Source organism: Aquila chrysaetos, chromosome 13, assembly GCF_900496995.4.
Source record: "Aquila chrysaetos chrysaetos chromosome 13, bAquChr1.4, whole genome shotgun sequence".
In the NCBI taxonomy this organism is placed as follows: domain Eukaryota; kingdom Metazoa; phylum Chordata; class Aves; order Accipitriformes; family Accipitridae; genus Aquila; species Aquila chrysaetos.
Window position 1 is genome coordinate 38,039,933 of NC_044016.1, and position 17,721 is coordinate 38,057,653.

Sequence of the window (17,721 nt, forward strand, 5' to 3'; positions counted from 1 at the left end):
GCGTCTCCCAACCTCCCCGGCACGTCGGCACTTGTGAAGTCGCTCCCGGGCGCTTTTGTTGGAGAGCTCTCCGCTCCCTCTCCTTGCCTCTCCATCCTTCCAGCCGCTGGCTGAGTCAATAACCCTCCTCCCGCTGCCTTCCTGGGTGCCAGGAGGAAGAGGAGGGTATTTGCTGCCTCTTGTTTCACCCCCCCCGGGCTCCTTCCTCGCCCTTTTTGCGTGGTGCCCACTCCATGCCATGGGCTTGCAGCGCTTCGGTGAGCAGCCCTGGTGTTCGTGCTGGCCGGGATCCATCCTGCCGGCTTACAGCTCCGACACCGGCCTGGTTCCCCTGGTTCCTGCATGGGAATCCCCAACCTGCGCCCTCTGAGCGGGACGTGGCTCCGGCAGCGGTCCTGGCTCCGGCATCGCCTGCTCCCTGCCTGGCTGGGGAACCGGGGGGGGTGACCTGGCTCCCAGCTGTGGCTGCCACATCTGGCTTCTCCCCTGCAGCACCTGCAATCAGAGCTGCTTGGGTCAGCATCTCGCCGTCGAGTTTCGCTCACCACGTGCAATCCGCCTGCCATCTCCTGCTCCTCGCCATTCCCAAAGCCCGGCGTGGCCGCGGTGCGACAGCCGTCCCCGCTTCCCAGCTGCCGGAAACGGCCGGGGTGCGACCGGGGAAGGGATGCTCCGGCTTTCCCACCCCTTTCCTGGGTGTTTCCATCAAAAGCCAGGGGGGAGCTGCCAGCAACATGCCTTGCACCCAGCATCGCTGCCCAGTCCCGGGTTCCCCGACCCTCGCCGTGGACCGGGCACGGCACCGGTCTCGGCACCGAGGGATTCCGGCAGCTGCCCACGACAGCGCTGACCGAGAGAGCATCTCTCGGCCTGGCCGCACGCTCCCGACTGGCATCGCCGCGCTGAGCAAACAGGAAACACTCGCCCTTTGTTAATCCCGTCCCAGGCTGCGCGTTAAATATTTATCCGCCAGCGGAGGCTGGTGCTGGGAGCTGGGAGGCAGGGCAGGCGCTGGTGGCTGCTCGTCCGGCAAGGGGACGGTGCATGGGGCTGTGGAGGTGAGTCCGGTCCCTGCTTGGAAGGGGGGGGAGCTGGACCCCCAGGGTGGGATGCAGCAGCGTGGGGTGGCCGGGATCCAGCTGCCCCCAGGAAAACGTTGCCAGCGGGAGCTGTGACCTCCAGAGACGTCATTCGGGCGCGCAGTGGGCTGGAGGGGACCGTCACCCCTTCGGCGGGCAGGGATGGGGTCTGGGTCCCCCTCGCAGGGTTTAACCCTTTCCCCGGGTGCCCGTGCTTGCGCCCCAGGCCCTGCTGTCCTCTCCGCCCTCGTCTCCCCGAGTTTCCTTGGCAGGACCAGCTCCCGTCCCCGACCCGCTTCCTCCCTGCCGTGTCTCCGGCTTGCACCGGTCCACGGGAGCAGCCGTCCCGGCTCTTGGATGGGAGCTGCGTCCTCCAGGGCTGTGGCAGCGGGGAGCACACCCGCTCCTGTCCCCTTTGTCCCCTGGGTGCAGCACTGGGGCCAGGCAGGGCTCCCTGCCATCGGGCCGATGTCCCCAGCATCGTCCCCAGCACCTTCTGGCAAGGGACGGGTGCCTTGGTGGGGACCGAGGGATGGCTGGTGGTTGGCAGCAAAGCCACCATCCTCCCGCCCGAGTTCCCGTGGGGGCAGAGGCCTGAGCTCACGTGGGAGCGCGTGGGATAGAGGAAGGGCCGGGGCTGCCCCGTTTCGGGGCTGTCAGCAGTTTCGGGGAGCGGCGAGAAGGAAGCGGTGGAGGCTGCGACATGGGCGCTGCCGGAGGGGATGAGGTGGGCTTACGGGGCATCCTCAGAGCAGGGCACGGAGGTGTTAAATGGGGGTCCCCAATGCCCAGACCCCTGGGGGATGGAGGGTCGCCCGTGGGAAAGCAGGCGGCAGCGATGACGAGGACTCTGCTTTCACCGTGCCCCCCCCCCCATTCTGTGGCTCGGGGGGGCTATGGGAACATGGAGCTCCGCTCCCCACCTCCACTGGGACTTCCCTCCTCATCCTCTCCCAAAAACCCCTCTAAGCCCCCGGCTCCATCGCAGCGGGGGGTGGCTGCCGGTGGGGGGGGGGGGGGCGGCGACACCAGGCTCACCCCGTTTCGTAAGCGGGGGCCGGGTGCGCGGGAACGCGTGCGCGGGGCGTGGGATGAGTTCAGCCTCTTGGCTCGTCTCCCTGGATCCCGTCCCTGGAAATGTCACTGGAAACTCTGAATGGGCCGGCCCCGCTCCAGAGCGGGGAGCGCTGGGGGGGGTGGCGAGTGCACCCCAGGGGGGGGGCCAGGGCACACGGGTACCCGCTGCCGGGGAGGACGGCGGCTGCTGACCCGGCCGGGGGGGGATGCTGCCGGGGGTCTTTCGGTACCGGCCACCCATGATGCGCTGAGTCCACCCCTCTCTTTTCCCCCGGCAAAATTTACGCCGTGCATTTTTCTTCCCCGCCGCTCGCAGCTCCGTCCCGTTTGCCGCGGGGCTCCCCAGGCCCCCGGCCCTCCCGAGGCCGGCGCTGCCCGGGGACCCCCGCTTGGCAGCACCCAGGAGGTAAGGGCTGGCTCGGGGGCTGGCGAGGAGGGGGTGACCGACGGGGAGCCAGGCTTTGGGGGACGGTCCGTGGGAGCAGGACGGGGCTGCGGGAGGGCACCGGGCTGGGAATGGAGTGGCAGTGGTTGGGGTGCCCTGGGGAGGGGGGGGGGGGAGCGTGCACCCCACTTTCTGTGCCCTGGGGCAAGTCGTTCCCAGGGCCTGTTTCCCCACGGTGGTGATAACCGTTAATTACAGCCTTGCGGGCTGCAGAGCCTCTGGTGGGTGTCGGGAGCGAGGAGCTGGGGGGGGGGGGGGGGTCCCCAGCCCTGCGAGGGTGGCACACAGGGCACCGTGCCAGGCTAGCGGCCCCCCAGCAGCACCGGTTGCCCTGTTTGAGGAGGGGTCTGCGCGGCGTCGGGCTCAACACGCGTCCCCCGTGGCATCTGCGAGTCCCACGGGCGATGCCAGTGCCCCGGTGGGGATGGAGATGCTGGGGGATGAACGAGGACACGGGTGTCCCCCCAAAAATTCCCGGGGCTGCTCTCAGCCCCTGGAGCCGTCCCACGCCGACGCAGCAATGGTGTCGGGAGCCGTTACGGGGGTCCTGTCCCCCCCCAGCCGCCCCCCACCTCGTGCTGCGGCCCTGGCACCGCGGTGCGGCGGTGAGTCACGGCACATCGCCCTCCCGGTGGGGTGGTGCCGGGCTTGGCCGCACGTTCCCGCCGCCTCTTCCCTCCTTCCCCTCTCCCTTCCCTGTTTGCGCTGCAGGGCGGGGAAATATTTCTGCCTTTTCGTGTTTCTCGGCCCCGGGGAGGCTCGGCCCTGGCAGCTCTCCCAGTGCGGCACTGCCCGACTCCGCTGCCGCCACGTGCCCGGGCGGGAGGGCACCGGCGCCGGCTGCATCCCACCACGCCGTGCCGGGATGCCGGGACAATGGGCAAAGCGGTTCGGCTATCGCCCTGTCCCACCCCGGGGTGTTTTCTCCCCAAAGAGCCCAGGGGGGCCGGATCCATCTGTGGAGCAAAGCTGCGGTGGGAAGAGGGGCCGGGTGGTCCGGATCTGGCCACGGCGGGGTTGAGGCCGCATGGAGAACACATGGGGGAGCCGTGCCAGGGCTGTTTCTGGCCGGGAACAGCCTCTTCCCCCGGCACCGTGAGGGTCCCCAAGCTGGGGACGGTGCCGCGGCGGTTGTCACCCCGCCGCGGTGTCCCCTGCACCTCTGAATAACAGGGGACGGTCTCCGGTGGTGGGGATGCGGCTGGGATGGGGTTCACCCGGAGCCCCCAGCTTTCCGGCAAAGCCCGGTGAGACGAAGCCGCTGGAGGGGAGCATCCAGCAGGCAGGGACGGGATCTGCCGTGAGCGCAGCCGCTTTTCCCAACAGGGCACGGGCACCCCCGAGGCACCGTCCCGGCACCCCACGGCCATGGCGGGCCGGCTCCTGCCCCCCGACGCCGGCCAAGCTCTGGGCTTGGAGGACGTCCCCCCCTTCCACCCACCACTGTGGGTGCCCCTGCAGCACACAGCAACGCGGGTGAGTGGGGCCGGGGGCTGCTACACGCCCGGGGGATTTGGGGAGCTCCTCCACCTCCATCCCTTTGCCACCGCCGCGTTGCCCCCGCGCCAGCCCCCTCCTTGTGCCGCAGGTGCCCGTCATCCGCCACCGCGGCTCCAACACGCTGAATTTCGACTTCCATGACCTGGAGACCCGTGGCGCGGCCGAGCGCGGCCAGGCGGCCCCCAGGAGCTCAGGTACCTGTCCCGAGCGTCCCTGGGGACGTCCCCACGGGCTCCCCCAAGCGATGCTCGGCAGAGGGCAAGGGCTCACCCTCGCCCACCTCATCCCCAGCGAGCGAGTGGTACCAGACCTGGCCGGCCAAGGAGGCGAAGGCACCCGGCACCCCGGCACCCGCCGGCTCCGTGGCCGGCCCCGGGGCTGCCCCCGCCTGTCCCCGGCCGCCGGGCTGGTCGGCCACCTGGACCAAGGACAACAAGCGGCGGGAGAGGCGCTGGGTGAAGTACGACGGCATCGGGCCGGTGGATGAGACGGGGATGCCCATCGCCTCGCGCTCGGTGAGTCAGGAGCACGGGGCTGGGGTTTCCCCCTTCCCCGTGAGCCCCTCGCCACCCTGCCACGTCCCCGCAGAGCGTCGACCGGCCCCGTGACTGGTACCGCAGCATGTTCCGGCAGATCCACCGCAAGCTGCCAGGTGAGTCCCGGTACCGCGGCGCGGCACGGCGCGGCGCGGCACCCGCTCACCTTCTCCTCCATCCCCGCAGAGCCGGACTGGGATGCCCATCGCCGCCCCACGGGTAAGCTCGGCCCCTCGCCCACCACGGTGCCTTCATCCCCCCAAGAGCCGCGGAGGAAAGGGCCGTCGCCAGCTGAGCCCCCCAGCATGCCCAACGGGCTGGACTGGTGAGCGCAGCATTTAAATGGTGCCTGGGGACCTGACCGCGGTGGGTGCCCACGGGGTGGGGGGCTGCAGGGGGCTGAGCTCCTCCTGGCTCCCCACAGGACCAGCTGGGGTGACACCGGTGCCACCGCGGAGCCCGGCAGCATTTTTGACTACGAACCGGGGAAATCCTCGGTGCTGGAGCAGGTAGGAAGGTCCGGCAGCTCCGGCCCCCGGCTCAGCCCCGGCACGGAGGGATTGCCGGTGGGCAACCGCGGTGTGCGCACACCTAACCGGCCCCTTGCCCTTTCCAGCCCCCCGCCGCGGTGCCGCCGGCGCGGGCTCAGCCCATTGAGGGTAAGCTGCCAACGGTAGGTGCGGGGCCGGGGGTGGCAGCGGGGGGGGTCCCGGTGCCCGTGCCGCTGGGACGTGGGGTGCGGGCAAGTGCCAGCCTCGTCCTGCCCACGCAGGTGCTGCTGGAGCGGGAGCTGGAGCAGCTCGGCGAGGAGCTGGACAAGGACATGAGGGCCATGGAGACGCGCCGGCATCCCCGCCAGGTACCCCGGCCCCTGCCCACCCGTGCCAGCCTGGCCCTCTCCTGCTGCCCCTCGTCCCTCCCCGGGGCTGGGCGTCCCTGAAGGGGAGACGCAGGGCCGACGGCGCACGCATCCAGCCGCCCGCGCGCCCTCCGTGCAAGGCTCGAACGCGCGCGTGGCGGGACGAGGGCACGGCCGGCCGGACGCGGGCATCCAGCCGAATAACGCCGGCGCAGCCGGGCGCGTACACGACTGGGTTGGGTGCACGCGCGGTTGGACGCGTGCCCGTCTGGACGCACGCGCGGTTGCCCGGCGGCACGTCGCCGTGGCCGTGGCCTGGCCGCCGTGGCCGTGGCCGTGGCCGTGGGACGCTAGGACCCTGTCTCACCGCGCCGTCTGTCCGGCGGTTATTGGCTCTGCGCAGCCGGGAGCTGGACTCCTTCGCTTCCCGCAGAGACTCAGCCTCTTGGATGATTAATTTTTCTCTCCCACCCCCCCCCCCCCCCCGCCCCGCTCCCGCTCCTCTCCGGCAGAGCTCGGCGGCTGCTCCCACCGCTCGCTCCCCCGCTCCGGCCTCCCCGGCGGCTCGGTGAGTAGAGCCGACTGCTCCCCGCACCCCGAACCCCCAAATCCTGCTGCTCCGGACCCCCACTCGTGGCGGGGGGCAGCGGTGGGACAGGGCCCCGCGTCGGGGTTGGGGGGGGGGGGGGGGGCAGGCGGGACCATCCCTCCGGCGTCCCGGCTCCGGCGGCGGGTTGGGGGTCCCCACGCATCCCCCATGGACCCCCACGGAGCCCCCCCCCCGTGGCAGCGCTGGCCGTCTCGCCCCCACCACACCCTGCCACGGGTGGGGGACCCCGGCGCCGGGCCGGCTGCCCGGTGGGTGGGACGGGGACGGACTGGGGCTGACCCTTTCCCCCGTCCAGCTTTTGCGGGGACGCCGTGTCCCAGGGTTTGGCTCAGTCCCAGGGGAGGTGACGGCGGTTGGATTCCCATCGCCGTGTCCCCGTGTCCCCCGCTGCCACTGGCACGGGGAGGGGAAACCTGTGTCGGTGGGTGCCGGTGCACCCCGGGATAGGGTGGGCACCCCAGGTTATCCCCACGGCCCCCGTGCCCTGTCCCGGCAGCGGGAGGAAAACAAACAAACAAGTGCTCCGCTTCTTGTAGGACCTACCGTAACCCCTCAGGGGTGCGCGTGGGGGGCTGGAGGGCTGGCTGCCCCCCTGCTCGACCCCCTATCGCGGCTGGGGGTGGGAATGGGAATTTGGGCTCTTTAAATGCCCCCAGGAGCGGGGTTATCCATTAGCTAGGCGGCTTGCCCGCTTCCTGCTCCGCAGCAGCCGGGACGTGCCGCCGGCACTGCCGGCAAACTTTGGACCCGTCCCGCCTGGCTGCCTCCGGGATGAGACCCTGGAGGGGCGCAGCCGGGGGACCCCGACATCCTGGTCCTGGGGGACGCAGGGGTCTCGGCCCCGGAGGGCAGTGGGGTCGGGAGCAGGGAGGGTGCGTGGCAGCGGGGCTGGATGTGGGGTTCAGCCCTGCCCTGAGCCACCGTCACCCCCCAGGAGCCCCCTGTCACCCCGCCGGCTGCAGAGCCCCCCCGGTACCCACCGCCCGCCCGCCAGCCCCGGCATGGAGCGGGGTGGCCTGGGGCTGGCCAGTGACCGGAGCCGTGCAGCCCCCGGCAGAGGTGAGGCCCCCCCCCCCCCCCCCGAGCCGTGCCGTGCCATGGGGTACCCCATGCACCCCGGCCCTGCCGGGTGGTGACACCCCACTCTTTGCAGACACCCTCAGGCCAGGGACCCTCCCCAGCCTGTCCGACGTGGGAGACCCCGCGGAGGCCGTCAAGAGGGAGGAGAAGAAGGTAAGGCCGGGATGGTCCCATTCCATACGGGATCGGAGATGGCTGGGATGGGGCAGTCCCCCCGTAACCGCTCCTCTCCCTCCGTAGATGAAAGCCGCTCGCCTCAAGTTCGACTTCCAAGCCGAATCACCCAAGTAAGTGATGGTGCTGCTGGGGGTCCCCGCTGTGCCCCTGCGGTCCCTCGGGTGGTGGATGGGGACCGGGGGGAGGCCCAGGATGCGGGGTGGTCGTGCCGGCCGGGCTGGGGACGGGTCGGTGCCCCCCCCCCGCCCCGGGACTGGTGCGAGCAGCGTCCCTGAGCGCTGCCGCTTGCAGGGAGCTGACGCTGCAGAAGGGGGACATCGTCTACATCCATAAGGAAGTGGACAGGAACTGGCTGGAGGGCGAGCACCACGGCCGTGTGGGCATCTTCCCCTCCAACTACGTGGAGGTGAGCCCCGGGGGACGGAGAGAGGGCAGCCGGGCTCGGAGAGCCTGGCACTGACCCTCACCCACGTCCCCCCCCTCCCCAGATCCTGCCCCCCACAGAGGTGCCCAAGCCCATCAAGGCACCCACCATCCAGGTGCTGGAGTACGGCGAAGCCCTGGCGCTCTACAACTTCCGAGGGGAGCTGCCCGTCGAGCTCTCCTTCCGCAAGGTACCGCCGCGCCACGCCGCGCCGCGCCGTGCCGCGCCGTGCCGCGCTAACCCGTCCTCTCGTCCCATCGGCAGGGCGAGCGGGTCTGCCTGGTGCGGCGGGTGGATGAGAACTGGTACGAGGGACGTATCTCCGGCACCAGCCGTCAGGGCATCTTCCCCGCCACCTACGTGCAGGTGTTGAAGGAGCCGCGGGTGAAAGCCACCGCCGAGGACTTCCCACCTTCTCCCGCCTCCGCCAGCCCCCGGCTCCCGGCCGGCTCCCCGTCCCTGCAGCGCTCGCCCGGTCCCCGGGGCCCCCCGCTTTCCGCCAGCTCCCCCCGGGCGGCAGAGCGGGGTCCCGGCGAAGCCGGTGGGTGCCCGTCCTCACCCCGCCACCTCGGCTTCGCCTTCCCCCCCTCCCCAAAGCTGCCCCGCGCCGGCGCCCCGAGCCCCTCGCCGGCCCCCGCCGGCCCCCCGCACCCCGCGGCCGCGCATCCCCAGGAGCCCTGGTGCCCGACCTGGCCCCCCGAGGAGGTGAGCGACCCCCTGCCACAGCCCCCAGCCCCGGCGTCGTGCCTGGGGACCGCCAGGGATGTGGGTGCCGACCCGTAACGTTGCACCCGTCCTCTCCCCCCTTGCAGTGCACGGCCCCGGGGGCACCCACCAGCACCCGCCCCGACCCTGCCCCGTCCTACAACGGCTCCGAAATCCAGTGGACCCCGTAAGTAGGGCCAGGAGCGACACCGTGGCACGGTGTCCCCACGCGGGACCCGTGGTGGTGCGGGCTCTGGCCACGCTGTGTCTCGCAGGTACCGGGCGCTGTACCAGTACCGGCCCCAAAACGCCGACGAGCTGGAGCTGCTGGAGGGGGACCGGGTGGACGTCATGCAGCAGTGTGATGACGGCTGGTTCGTGGGTACGTGGCCGCCGGGATGGGAATGGGGACGGGGACGGGGACGGGTTGCCGCCACGGCCTCTCACCACCTCTCCTTGCCCTTTATCCCCCCAGGCGTGTCCAGGAGGACGCAGAAATTCGGCACGTTCCCCGGCAATTACGTGGCACCGGTGTGACCTGAGAAGAGGAGCCCGGTGGGAGGTGCGGGGCCGGGGGCTCCCCACTGTCCTGCCTCGGGCACCCCGCGTCCCCGCCGCGTCCCCTCCGTGTCCCCCCACGGGGACGAAGTGCCTCCAGCTCCCTCCCGCCCCTATGGGGCTGCCTCTAACTGGGACCAATCCCCGCTGCGTGGGGGGGTCTCCCCCACCCCAGTGCCTTAACCCGAGCCCTCCTCACTGCTGCCTGGTGCCTTATCGCCCACCGTCCCGGTGGCCGTACCTCTCCCTCCCTCTCCAGCCAGTGCTGGGGGGGGGGACCTGGCCGGTGCCAGGCCTGACCATGACGGTTGTGACCCGAGATGCCAGTCTGGGGCCGTGCCACACGCCTGGGAGTTGCGTTTAGCTTCTTGTCCATCATTAAAGCTCAGCTCAGCCCGAGCGAGGCCCAGCCTGGTGGTGCTGGGACGGGAGGGAGCCGGTGGGATGGTGCCCACGGGGAAATGTGGGGCAGGAGACCGTGGGGCTGCGCGAGGGGCTGTGGTGGTCTCTGTGGGGTCGTGATGCTGCGTGGCGGTGACGCTGTGGGGCCACGGTGCTGTGCGGGGTTACAGCGCTGCATGGGGCTGCGATGCTGCTGGGGGGGGGGCTGCAAGGGGACACGTGGGGCTGCAACGGTGCCCATGAGGGGTTGCAATGGGGCACGCGGAGCTGCGATGGTGCGTGTGGGACTGCAGGGGAGCCTGTGGGGCTGCAGTGGTGCTTACGGGGTTGCGAAGGGGCATGCGGGGCTGCAAGGGTGCATGTGGGGCTGCAGTGGTGCTTATGGGGTTGCGACAGGGCACACGGAGCTGCAATGGTGCATGTGGGGCTGCAGTGGTGCTTATGGGGTTGCGACAGGGCACACAGAGCTGCAATGGTGCATGTGGGGCTGCAGTGGTGCTTATGGGGTTGCAACAGGGCACACAGAGCTGCAATGGTGCATGTGGGGCTGCAGTGGTGCTTATGGGGTTGCGACAGGGCACACAGAGCTGCAATGGTGCATGTGGGGCTGCAGTGGTGCTTATGGGGTTGCGACAGGGCACACAGAGCTGCAATGGTGCATGTGGGGCTGCAGTGGTGCTTATGGGGTTGCAACAGGGCACACAGAGCTGCAATGGTGCATGTGGGGCTGCAGTAGTGCTTATGGGGTTGCGACAGGGCACACAGAGCTGCAATGGTGCATGTGGGGCTGCAGTGGTGCTTATGGGGTTGCGACAGGGCACACAGAGCTGCAATGGTGCATGTGGGGCTGCAGTGGTGCTTACAGGGTTGCAACGGGGCATGTGGAGCCGCAAGAGTGCATGTGGGGCTGCAGTGGCGCTTACGGGGTCGCGACGGGGCATGCGGAGCCGCAAGGCCGCACGCGGGGGTCGGCAGCGGCGCGCGTTTGGCTGCAACGGGGCCGCGACGCCGTCAAGCGATACCCTGCGGGGCAGCGATGCTGCGGTGGGACCGCGGGGCATTCCCCCCCCCCCCCCCTCCTCCTGCCCTCCACCTCCACCGCCCGGTACCCGGGGTCCCCCCGCCCCGGCGGACCGAGCCGTGCCCGGTGCCGTACGCCCCGTCGGGGCGGCCGTGCCCGCAGACGGCGCTGCGGAGCCGCCTCCCGGCCCCGGCCCCGGCCCGGCCCCGTTGGGCTCCGCCGGCCCCTTCCGAGGAGGCGGTGCCGTTACCGGGGGCCGCGCTCCGTTCCGTCGCCCCACGGGGCCGCCCGGCTCGGCCGCCCGCCGGTGAGTGCGACCGAGGTGGGGGGGGGGGGGGGGGGGAAGGATGGAGCGGGGGGGGGGGCTAGCCCAGGGATGCTACCGGCTATCGGGGGGGGTGCCCGTCCCTCGGGGATGCAGCTTTTGGGGGTCCCGGGGATGCCCGGGGTGCTGCTCCCCCGGGTAGGGTGCGGGGGGGGGGTGTGCAGAGAGCCTGTCCCGCAGGTGTGCGTGTGTGTGTGTGTCCCCCCCATATCCCCACGTCCCCCGTGACTCCTGGCATCGCCTGTCACCCGCCGTCACGCCTTGCGGGGTGCCAAGTGGCACCGCCAGCCACCACGGCCACAAAAGCGTCGCTGTGCGCCGGGGCACGGAGCCTGGACGGAGCGGGGGACAGAGGTGGGGTGCAGGGGATGGAGGGGGGGCGCAGGGGACAGAGGAGGGGTGCAGGGGACAGGGGAGGGGTGCAGGGGCTGGAAAAGTGGGGCAGGAGACAGAGGAGGGGTGGAGGACTGTTGGGGGACCCAGGGGTCGTGCCCAGCTGGGTGTCGGGGTCCCCCAGGGCGGCAGACCTCGCTGCCCGGGGATGCTGAGCGAGGCCGGGCATGGGGAGAGGGTTTGGGGTTTCCTCCCGGCACTGGGAAGCCCAGCCCAGGAAATTCTTCCGGGCAGCCTCTCAAGCCCCTCTTTGTGCGCTTGGGATTTTTAAAATGCCTTCCCCGGCGGTTGCGGACGGGGTGCCTGGCTCCCGCGGTCACCCCGGGGCCGCGCCGGCGGGATCAGGCCCGGCTGGGCTGCCGGCTGCCGGCTGCGGCGGGACGGGACGGGACGGGATGGGCTGGTGCAGGCAGCCCGGCAGGGAGCAGCGATGCCAGACCTGACATTTAGGGGAGGGGGCTGCCCATTCCCACCGATCCCATCCAAGGCAAGGGCTGCCATGCTCGTTGGCGTGCCGTGGGGACCCCGTGCTACCCCCGGGGGGATCCTCAGCATCCTTTACCGGCGCGGGTTCGCTGCAAGAAGAAGGACTCGGGGCGGTGGTGCTTGCAGCCCTCCTGCGCGTTCCGGACCCCGCCGCGGTGAGCAGCGGGATCCTTCCCTCGCCGGCCGCTGGCTGCCCTCGCAGCCGCATCCTCCCCTCCAAACCCCGCCGGCTTGGCCCTGCCGTGCCGTGCCGCGAGCCGCCGGCTTGGCTGCCGAGGCGGCACCGATTTCCTGCCTCGCTCGAGGCCCCGGGGCTGGCGGGTTGACCTCGCTCGCCCCGTCCCGTCCCGCCGGCCGCACCGCCGCAGCCGGCTAGCGGGATGCCTGGGACCCCCTCATCCCCGGGGTGGGGGGCTCGGCAGGGGAGAAAAAGCCACCAGCCTTGGCCGTGGGCACCGGGACAGCACAAGAGGAAGCGGCGGTGGCTGCCGGCACCCTGCGACGGCGCGAAGACGCGGATCCCCTCCCCGGAAGGAAGGCGCTGCCGGTTTCCATCGACCCAGTGCCGGGGACCCTCGGGGTGCGGGACTGGGAGCCGCTGGGGTGCAGCGGGGACGGGGGGACGCCTCCGGCGGGTGGTCCGCCGGCCTGCGCCTCGTGGAGGAAGGCGAGAGCTCTCCTCTGCCTCGTCCCCTCGGCACCCCGGGGTTTCCTGACGCCGCGGTTCCCTGCCCGCCCAGAGCCGCCCGCTGCCATGCCGGTGATGGTGACCTTGGCCGGGCCAGCCCCTTGGGGCTTCCGCATCACCGGGGGAAGAGACTTTGGGAAGCCCATCACCGTCTCCAAGGTAGGAGCCCCCCGCTCGCCCCCTGGCCCCGGGGAGGGCTGCCGGGACGCCGGGGCGGGCGCCGTACCGGCCTGCTCCGGGGAGCGGATCCTGTTTACTGTCCTCGAGGGATCCCGCTCCGTGGGAACGGCCCCACGGCGGGCGACGATGGCGCGGGGGTTCGTGCCGCCCCTGGGCTGGGCAGGGCTGCGCCGAGTTTCCGTCTGTTGTTGCCGTGGCCTTGGTCCCCCCTCGCCGGTGCACGCCCCGGCGGAGGGTCTGGCACTGTTTTGGCAGGGCCACGGGGATGCCGGAGGGTGGGAGCATCCCAGCGGGGTGGGATTCGGGGACCGACGCGGAGCTGGCTGCGCCCAACCGTGTGCCGGGGACCTTGGCCGCGGCGATGCACGAGGGCTGCCCGTGGGGATGCTGCACTGTGTCCCTCCGGCGTGCGCAGGGCCGAGGGACGGCTGGCGGGGGTCTCACTGCCCCCAGCGCCTCTGAGATAACACCGGGGCTATCCCCGTATCCCCTTTTCTGTGGAGGTGACGGAGCAAGGGAAAGCGGCCGCGGGCGACCTCCGGCCGGGGGACGTCATCGTCGCCATCAACGGGGAGAGCGCGGCCGAGATGCTCAACGTGGAGGCGCAGAATAAGATCAAGCAGAGCCCTGGGCAGCTCCGGCTGCAGGTGGAGAGGTGGGTGCTGTGACGGGAGGTGGGCAGCCCGGACGCCTGGGTCCCCAGCCCCATGGATGCGTTGTCCCTGTGCGGGCTGGGGTCCCCAACCACGTGTGCGCTGGTTGTTTTTCCCCTCCAGCGACTCTTGGGGCTGTGCCATCCCTGCGGGAGCCTGTCCCGGCTCTGTAATTAAAGAGTCAGGTGGTGACGAGGCCAGGCAGCCCTGGCAGCCGTTACCTGGCCGACTGGTCCCAGTTGGGAGCCTGGGGCTGCTGCTTCTCGCCACCTCCCTGGGGGGCTACAGGGGAACGGTCGTGCCGTGCCATGCCACGGGTGCACGGGGGCTGCATGCTGCTGGGGCAGATGCAGGACCCCCCGCTCTCCCTTGGTCCCCAGGTCCCCGATGCCACCTCCCAGCCACGCCAACGGGGACACCTCACCGGAGAGGCTGGCCACACGTTTCCAGGTGAGCCCCGGGCACCCCCCGCACACCCTGGCCCCCCACCCAGGGCTGATTTCAGCTGCTGGCATCTCCGTCCCCAGGACACACTGCGGATGCAGGAAGAGAGCCAGGACGCCCTGAGAGCCTCCTACTCCAGCCCGGCATCCCTCAGCCCCCTGCCCGGCACTGGCAGGTAAGGCTGGACCCGGCTGCATGGGGGGCTGGGGGGGGGTGGGCTAGGGTCCAGCCAGGGACTCACCTGATGGCTCCATCCTCTCCCCCCAGCTCACAGCCCCTGGAGAAGGAGTTTGCCTGTCCCGGCCTCCGCCAGGTGAGCAGGGAGCCGGGGGGGCTGCATGGGGCCAGGCAGAGGTGTTGGGGAGCATCCAGGCACCGTCATCCTTTGCAGCCCCAAACCATCGCCCTTTGCAGCCCCAGACCGTTGCCCTTTGCAGCCCCAAACCATTGCCCTTTGCAGCCCCAGACCGTTGCCCTTTGCAGCCCCAAACCATCGCCCTTTGCAGCCCCAGACCCTTGCCCTTTGCAATCCCGAACTATCACCCTTTGCAGCCCGAAACCACCGCCCTTTGCAGCCCCAAACCGTCGCCCTTTGCAGCCCCAAACCATCACCCTTTGCAGCCCCAGACCCTTGCCCTTTGCAATCCCGAACTATCACCCTTTGCAGCCCGAAACCACCGCCCTTTGCAGCCCCACAGCATCACCCTTTTGCAGCCCCAAACCATCGCCTCTTGCAGCCCCAGACCATCGCCCTTTGCAACCCCAAACCATCGCCCTTTGCAGCCCCATAGCGTCCCCCTCTGCAGCCCCATTGCCACGCTATCGCCCAGCCCCTCTCCGCCTCGGGGACCGCGTCTGCCGCACCACCGGTGCCGCCGGCCGCCTTCCCCGCCGCGCTGGCAGGCACCCCTGGCCCCTGCGGGCACCGGCACACCTGGCCAGGGATTTTTTTTTTTGCTCGCTCCTACCCGACGCCTCTTGGCAACGGCGCCAGCCTGGGGAGGCCAAACCAGTTTGGGGAGGCCCGGCCCTGCACCCATAAGCCTGGGGAACTGGGGCGTTGGCAGGGCAGGGACCCACGGCCCGGCGCACCCCCAGCAGTGCCCGCCGGCCCCTGTCGCGGTGAGATGCCCGGGGAGCGGGGCAGGGATGCCCGGGGGCCGGGATGCCTCCCCCACCGCCCGAACCGGTCCCGGGATGCCCGCGGTCGCCCCATCCCTCCCCGCCGCGGTTTCGGGCGGCTGCTGCACCCCAAGGGACAGCCGCTGGCTCTGGGGTTGGCGTCTCCCTCCTCTCCTCCCTCCCCGCTTGCTTTTTTCTTGTTTTTCAAGCCCAAATTGGGAAGCGCGGTGGCCCTGAGCACGGCCCTTCCCAGCTGCCTTTGGCTGCGGCCCCGGCCGCCCCTTGGCTCCTCCGGCTGCCCGCTCCCTCCTTCCTCCCCAGCCCTTTATTTGCTTTGGTGCCGGCCCCAGAGAGTCCCTCCCTGCCCCACAGCACCCCGGCCGTGGGGCTGGGGCTGCGCGGGATGCCGTGCCCCAAACCCCCTGCCCAACAGGGTGGCGAAGGGAAGGGCTGCCCTCGGACCACGCTTTTCTTCGCATCCCAGGGCGGGTCGGCGGTGGTGGGGATGAGGCCAAGGCGCCCGGCTCCGTCCATGCCTAATTTTAGCTCGTCACTCGCCTGCTCGTGACCCCGCAGAGCCCCGGCGCTGCCCCTCTCCATCTCCACGGGATCTGGGCATGGGGTCCTCATCCCCGTCCCTGTCCCCGGGCTCCTGCCGGGGTTTGCATCTGCGTGGCGGCTGCTCCCGGGAACATCGGCTTCCACTTAGCCGGGGTTTCGCCTTTCCTGCCTCGCCGGGGCCGCTAAGCAGGAGCAGATGCCGGGGAGGGGATGGGCGCAGGCGTAGGGTTACCGGCATGGGGAGCGGTGGGGGTGCTGCCCCCGGCCCCCCTGGGGTCCCGCTGGCCCCAGCACGGGAGGGGAGAAGCAGCCGCCCCTTGCAGAGCCACGGAGCATCCCTGCATCCCTCCTGGGGAGCAAGGCAGAGCACCCATCCCTGTGGGGACCGGGGCTTGGAAAAAGCTCCTGAGCCAGGTCTGGGCGTCCCCAGGGTGCCCGGGAGGAGAGGGAGGGTCTGCAGGCACCCATCCCTGAGCTCTGCCCAGGAGATGCCACGCTCACCCCCGGGCTTGGGACATGCCGGGGGGGCTGCTGCAGCACCCCCATGCCACCCCCCCAGCCCCCTGCACCCCCCCGCCCAGGGCACCCAGCACCTCTCTCCCCCTGCCAGGAGCGAGGAAGCCTGAGTCGCCAGAACAGCTCCCCGGGCTCAATCCTGCCTCCACCCCCCCCGCCCCCCCTCACCGGGGCTCGGGACCCCCCCAAACCCCTGGGAGACGCGCAGAGAGCGGCGTCGCTCTTCGTCCTCTCCCAGCCCCTGCAACAGGTACGGAGCGTGCTTGGGGTCTTTGGAGGGGGGACACACACAGAGAGGTGGGGAAGCCCCCGGCCCCAGGCACCCATCTCGGGGTGACGGCTTCACACCTTGGGGTGCCGAGCGGGTGCTGCCTTGCTGAGGGAACCCGTGCAAAGAGTTAAGAGGCAGGTAGGGACGTGGGAGGGCCGGGCAGGCTGGGGCAGCTCCCCAGGGTGGAGGGAGCAGGTGGCGGGTGGCTGGGTGCAGCCCGGCGGACCCGGGTTTCTGGGTGCTGGGAACCCCCCCCCCCTCCATTTTTCCCCCCTGCCCGGGGTGCCGTCCCACAGCCTGGGCTTGGAACCGGCCATGAGGCGCTTGGAGGAGGATTCGGAGGTCTACAAGATGCTGCAGGAGAACCGGGAGCTGCGGGCGGCCCCACGGCAGTCCAGTACTTTCCGCCTGCTGCAGGAGGCTTTGGAAGACGAGGGCGGAGGTGAGGAGGGTACGGGGTGGGGGAGATGGGGGGGTGTCCGGCTTGGGGAAGGGGTGGCGGGACTCTGACGGCCTCATGTCCCTGCAGCTGGCCCCGCAGCCCCTTTCCCCAGCCGGCTCTCGCCCAGCGCCCGCAAGCCCGTGGCCGGCGTCCAGAAGCTGCACGTCTGCGAGAAGTGCGGCAGCACCATCGCGTGAGTGGGGCTGGGGACGGGGCGGGGGGGCTGTCCCTGGGCAGGATCGGTCCCTGCCATCACTCCTGGCAGGGCTGATCCTGGCGGGGGGAATCGGGACGCCCCGCTGATGCCCCCCCTCCCTGTCTCTCCCAGGACGCAAGCGGTGCGGATCCAGGATGGCCGCTACCGGCACCCGTCGTGCTACGCCTGCGCCGACTGCGGCCTCAACCTGAAGATGCGGGGTCACTTTTGGGTGGGTGACGAGCTCTACTGCGAGAAGCACGCCCGCCTGCGCTACCAGGGCACCCTGGGGGGGCCCGCCAACCCCCCCGTGTCCCCCCACTCCTGAGCCCCAGGCACCGGCACGGTGCGATGGGGAGCTCGCCGCCTGCATCCCCTCCACATCCCGGGGAGCAGCGCGCACCCCACTCCCCCCGGGACGCCCCGCCAGCCCCACTGCTTTGGTAGAGTTGGGGTCTGCGGTGGTGCTGGGGGGGGGTGTTGACTTGGGGCTGAGGGCATCACCAGGTTGTGGATGGCCGAGGGGGGGGGTATGCGCTGCAGCTGCCCGCCTTTGCCCTTGCTGTGTCCATGTGTGTGATGAGCTGGGTTGGTTCTCAGCCTGGGCTGCAGCAGCTGTATGCACCGGGGGACACAGCGGGGACATGGCGGGGGGGGCACAGGGACGCTTGAGCACTTAGGTACCGGAGAGGGGGCTGGCACCGCTTTGTACACTGACTGCAAAGGGAGATATTAAACCAGATCTCTATATAAATATAATATATATTTGCTCCACTCCCATGCCTGGTCTGTGCGGGGCGGCCGGGCAGGCAGCCTGTGCTCTCCCAGGGCTGAGACCAAAGGCCTGGGGGAAGGTGGGCTTCCCCCACCCCCAGGGTGTAGGCAGGGACCCCGGACCCCGCAGCCCTCCTGCCTGCACCTATAGCTGGAAGCAACCCCCCCCACCCTGTGACAGGGGGGCGTCCAGAGCT

The 17,721-nt window shown here is 70.7% G+C and overlaps 2 protein-coding genes across 6 annotated transcripts; both read left to right on the plus strand.

Annotated features, from left to right (window-relative positions):
• Window positions 1-748: 748 nt before the first annotated feature.
• Window positions 749-9,449, plus strand: SORBS3 (sorbin and SH3 domain containing 3). Of its 5 annotated transcripts, none has more exons than XM_030036018.2 (20): window positions 949-1,058; window positions 2,473-2,562; window positions 3,928-4,077; window positions 4,190-4,295; window positions 4,393-4,616; window positions 4,690-4,753; window positions 4,824-4,962; window positions 5,062-5,146; window positions 5,245-5,296; window positions 5,411-5,496; window positions 6,009-6,064; window positions 7,041-7,165; window positions 7,260-7,339; window positions 7,427-7,473; window positions 7,655-7,769; window positions 7,852-7,977; window positions 8,052-8,492; window positions 8,600-8,679; window positions 8,768-8,874; window positions 8,968-9,449. In XM_030036018.2, the coding sequence occupies exons 3-20, from the start codon at window positions 3,970-3,972 to the stop codon at window positions 9,027-9,029; spliced, it is 2,103 nt and encodes a 700-aa protein (XP_029891878.1). In that variant the 5' UTR covers window positions 949-1,058; window positions 2,473-2,562; window positions 3,928-3,969; the 3' UTR covers window positions 9,030-9,449. The 5 variants fall into 5 exon arrangements, with proteins under 5 accessions (XP_029891877.1, XP_029891878.1, XP_029891876.1 ...); XM_030036016.2 differs by lacking the exon at window positions 949-1,058 and adding an exon at window positions 1,693-1,806; XM_030036017.2 differs by lacking the exon at window positions 2,473-2,562 and having other exon boundaries at window positions 749-1,058.
• Window positions 9,450-10,709: 1,260 nt separating this feature from the next.
• Window positions 10,710-17,504, plus strand: PDLIM2 (PDZ and LIM domain 2). The gene is given in 11 exon segments (XM_030035374.2): window positions 10,710-10,780; window positions 12,418-12,524; window positions 13,049-13,200; window positions 13,579-13,648; window positions 13,726-13,817; window positions 13,910-13,955; window positions 15,936-16,004; window positions 16,006-16,091; window positions 16,409-16,554; window positions 16,642-16,747; window positions 16,883-17,504. Coding segments are annotated over 10 exon segments (1,056 nt in total). The 5' UTR covers window positions 10,710-10,780; window positions 12,418-12,431; the 3' UTR covers window positions 17,079-17,504.
• The last annotated feature ends 217 nt before the right edge of the window (window positions 17,505-17,721 follow it).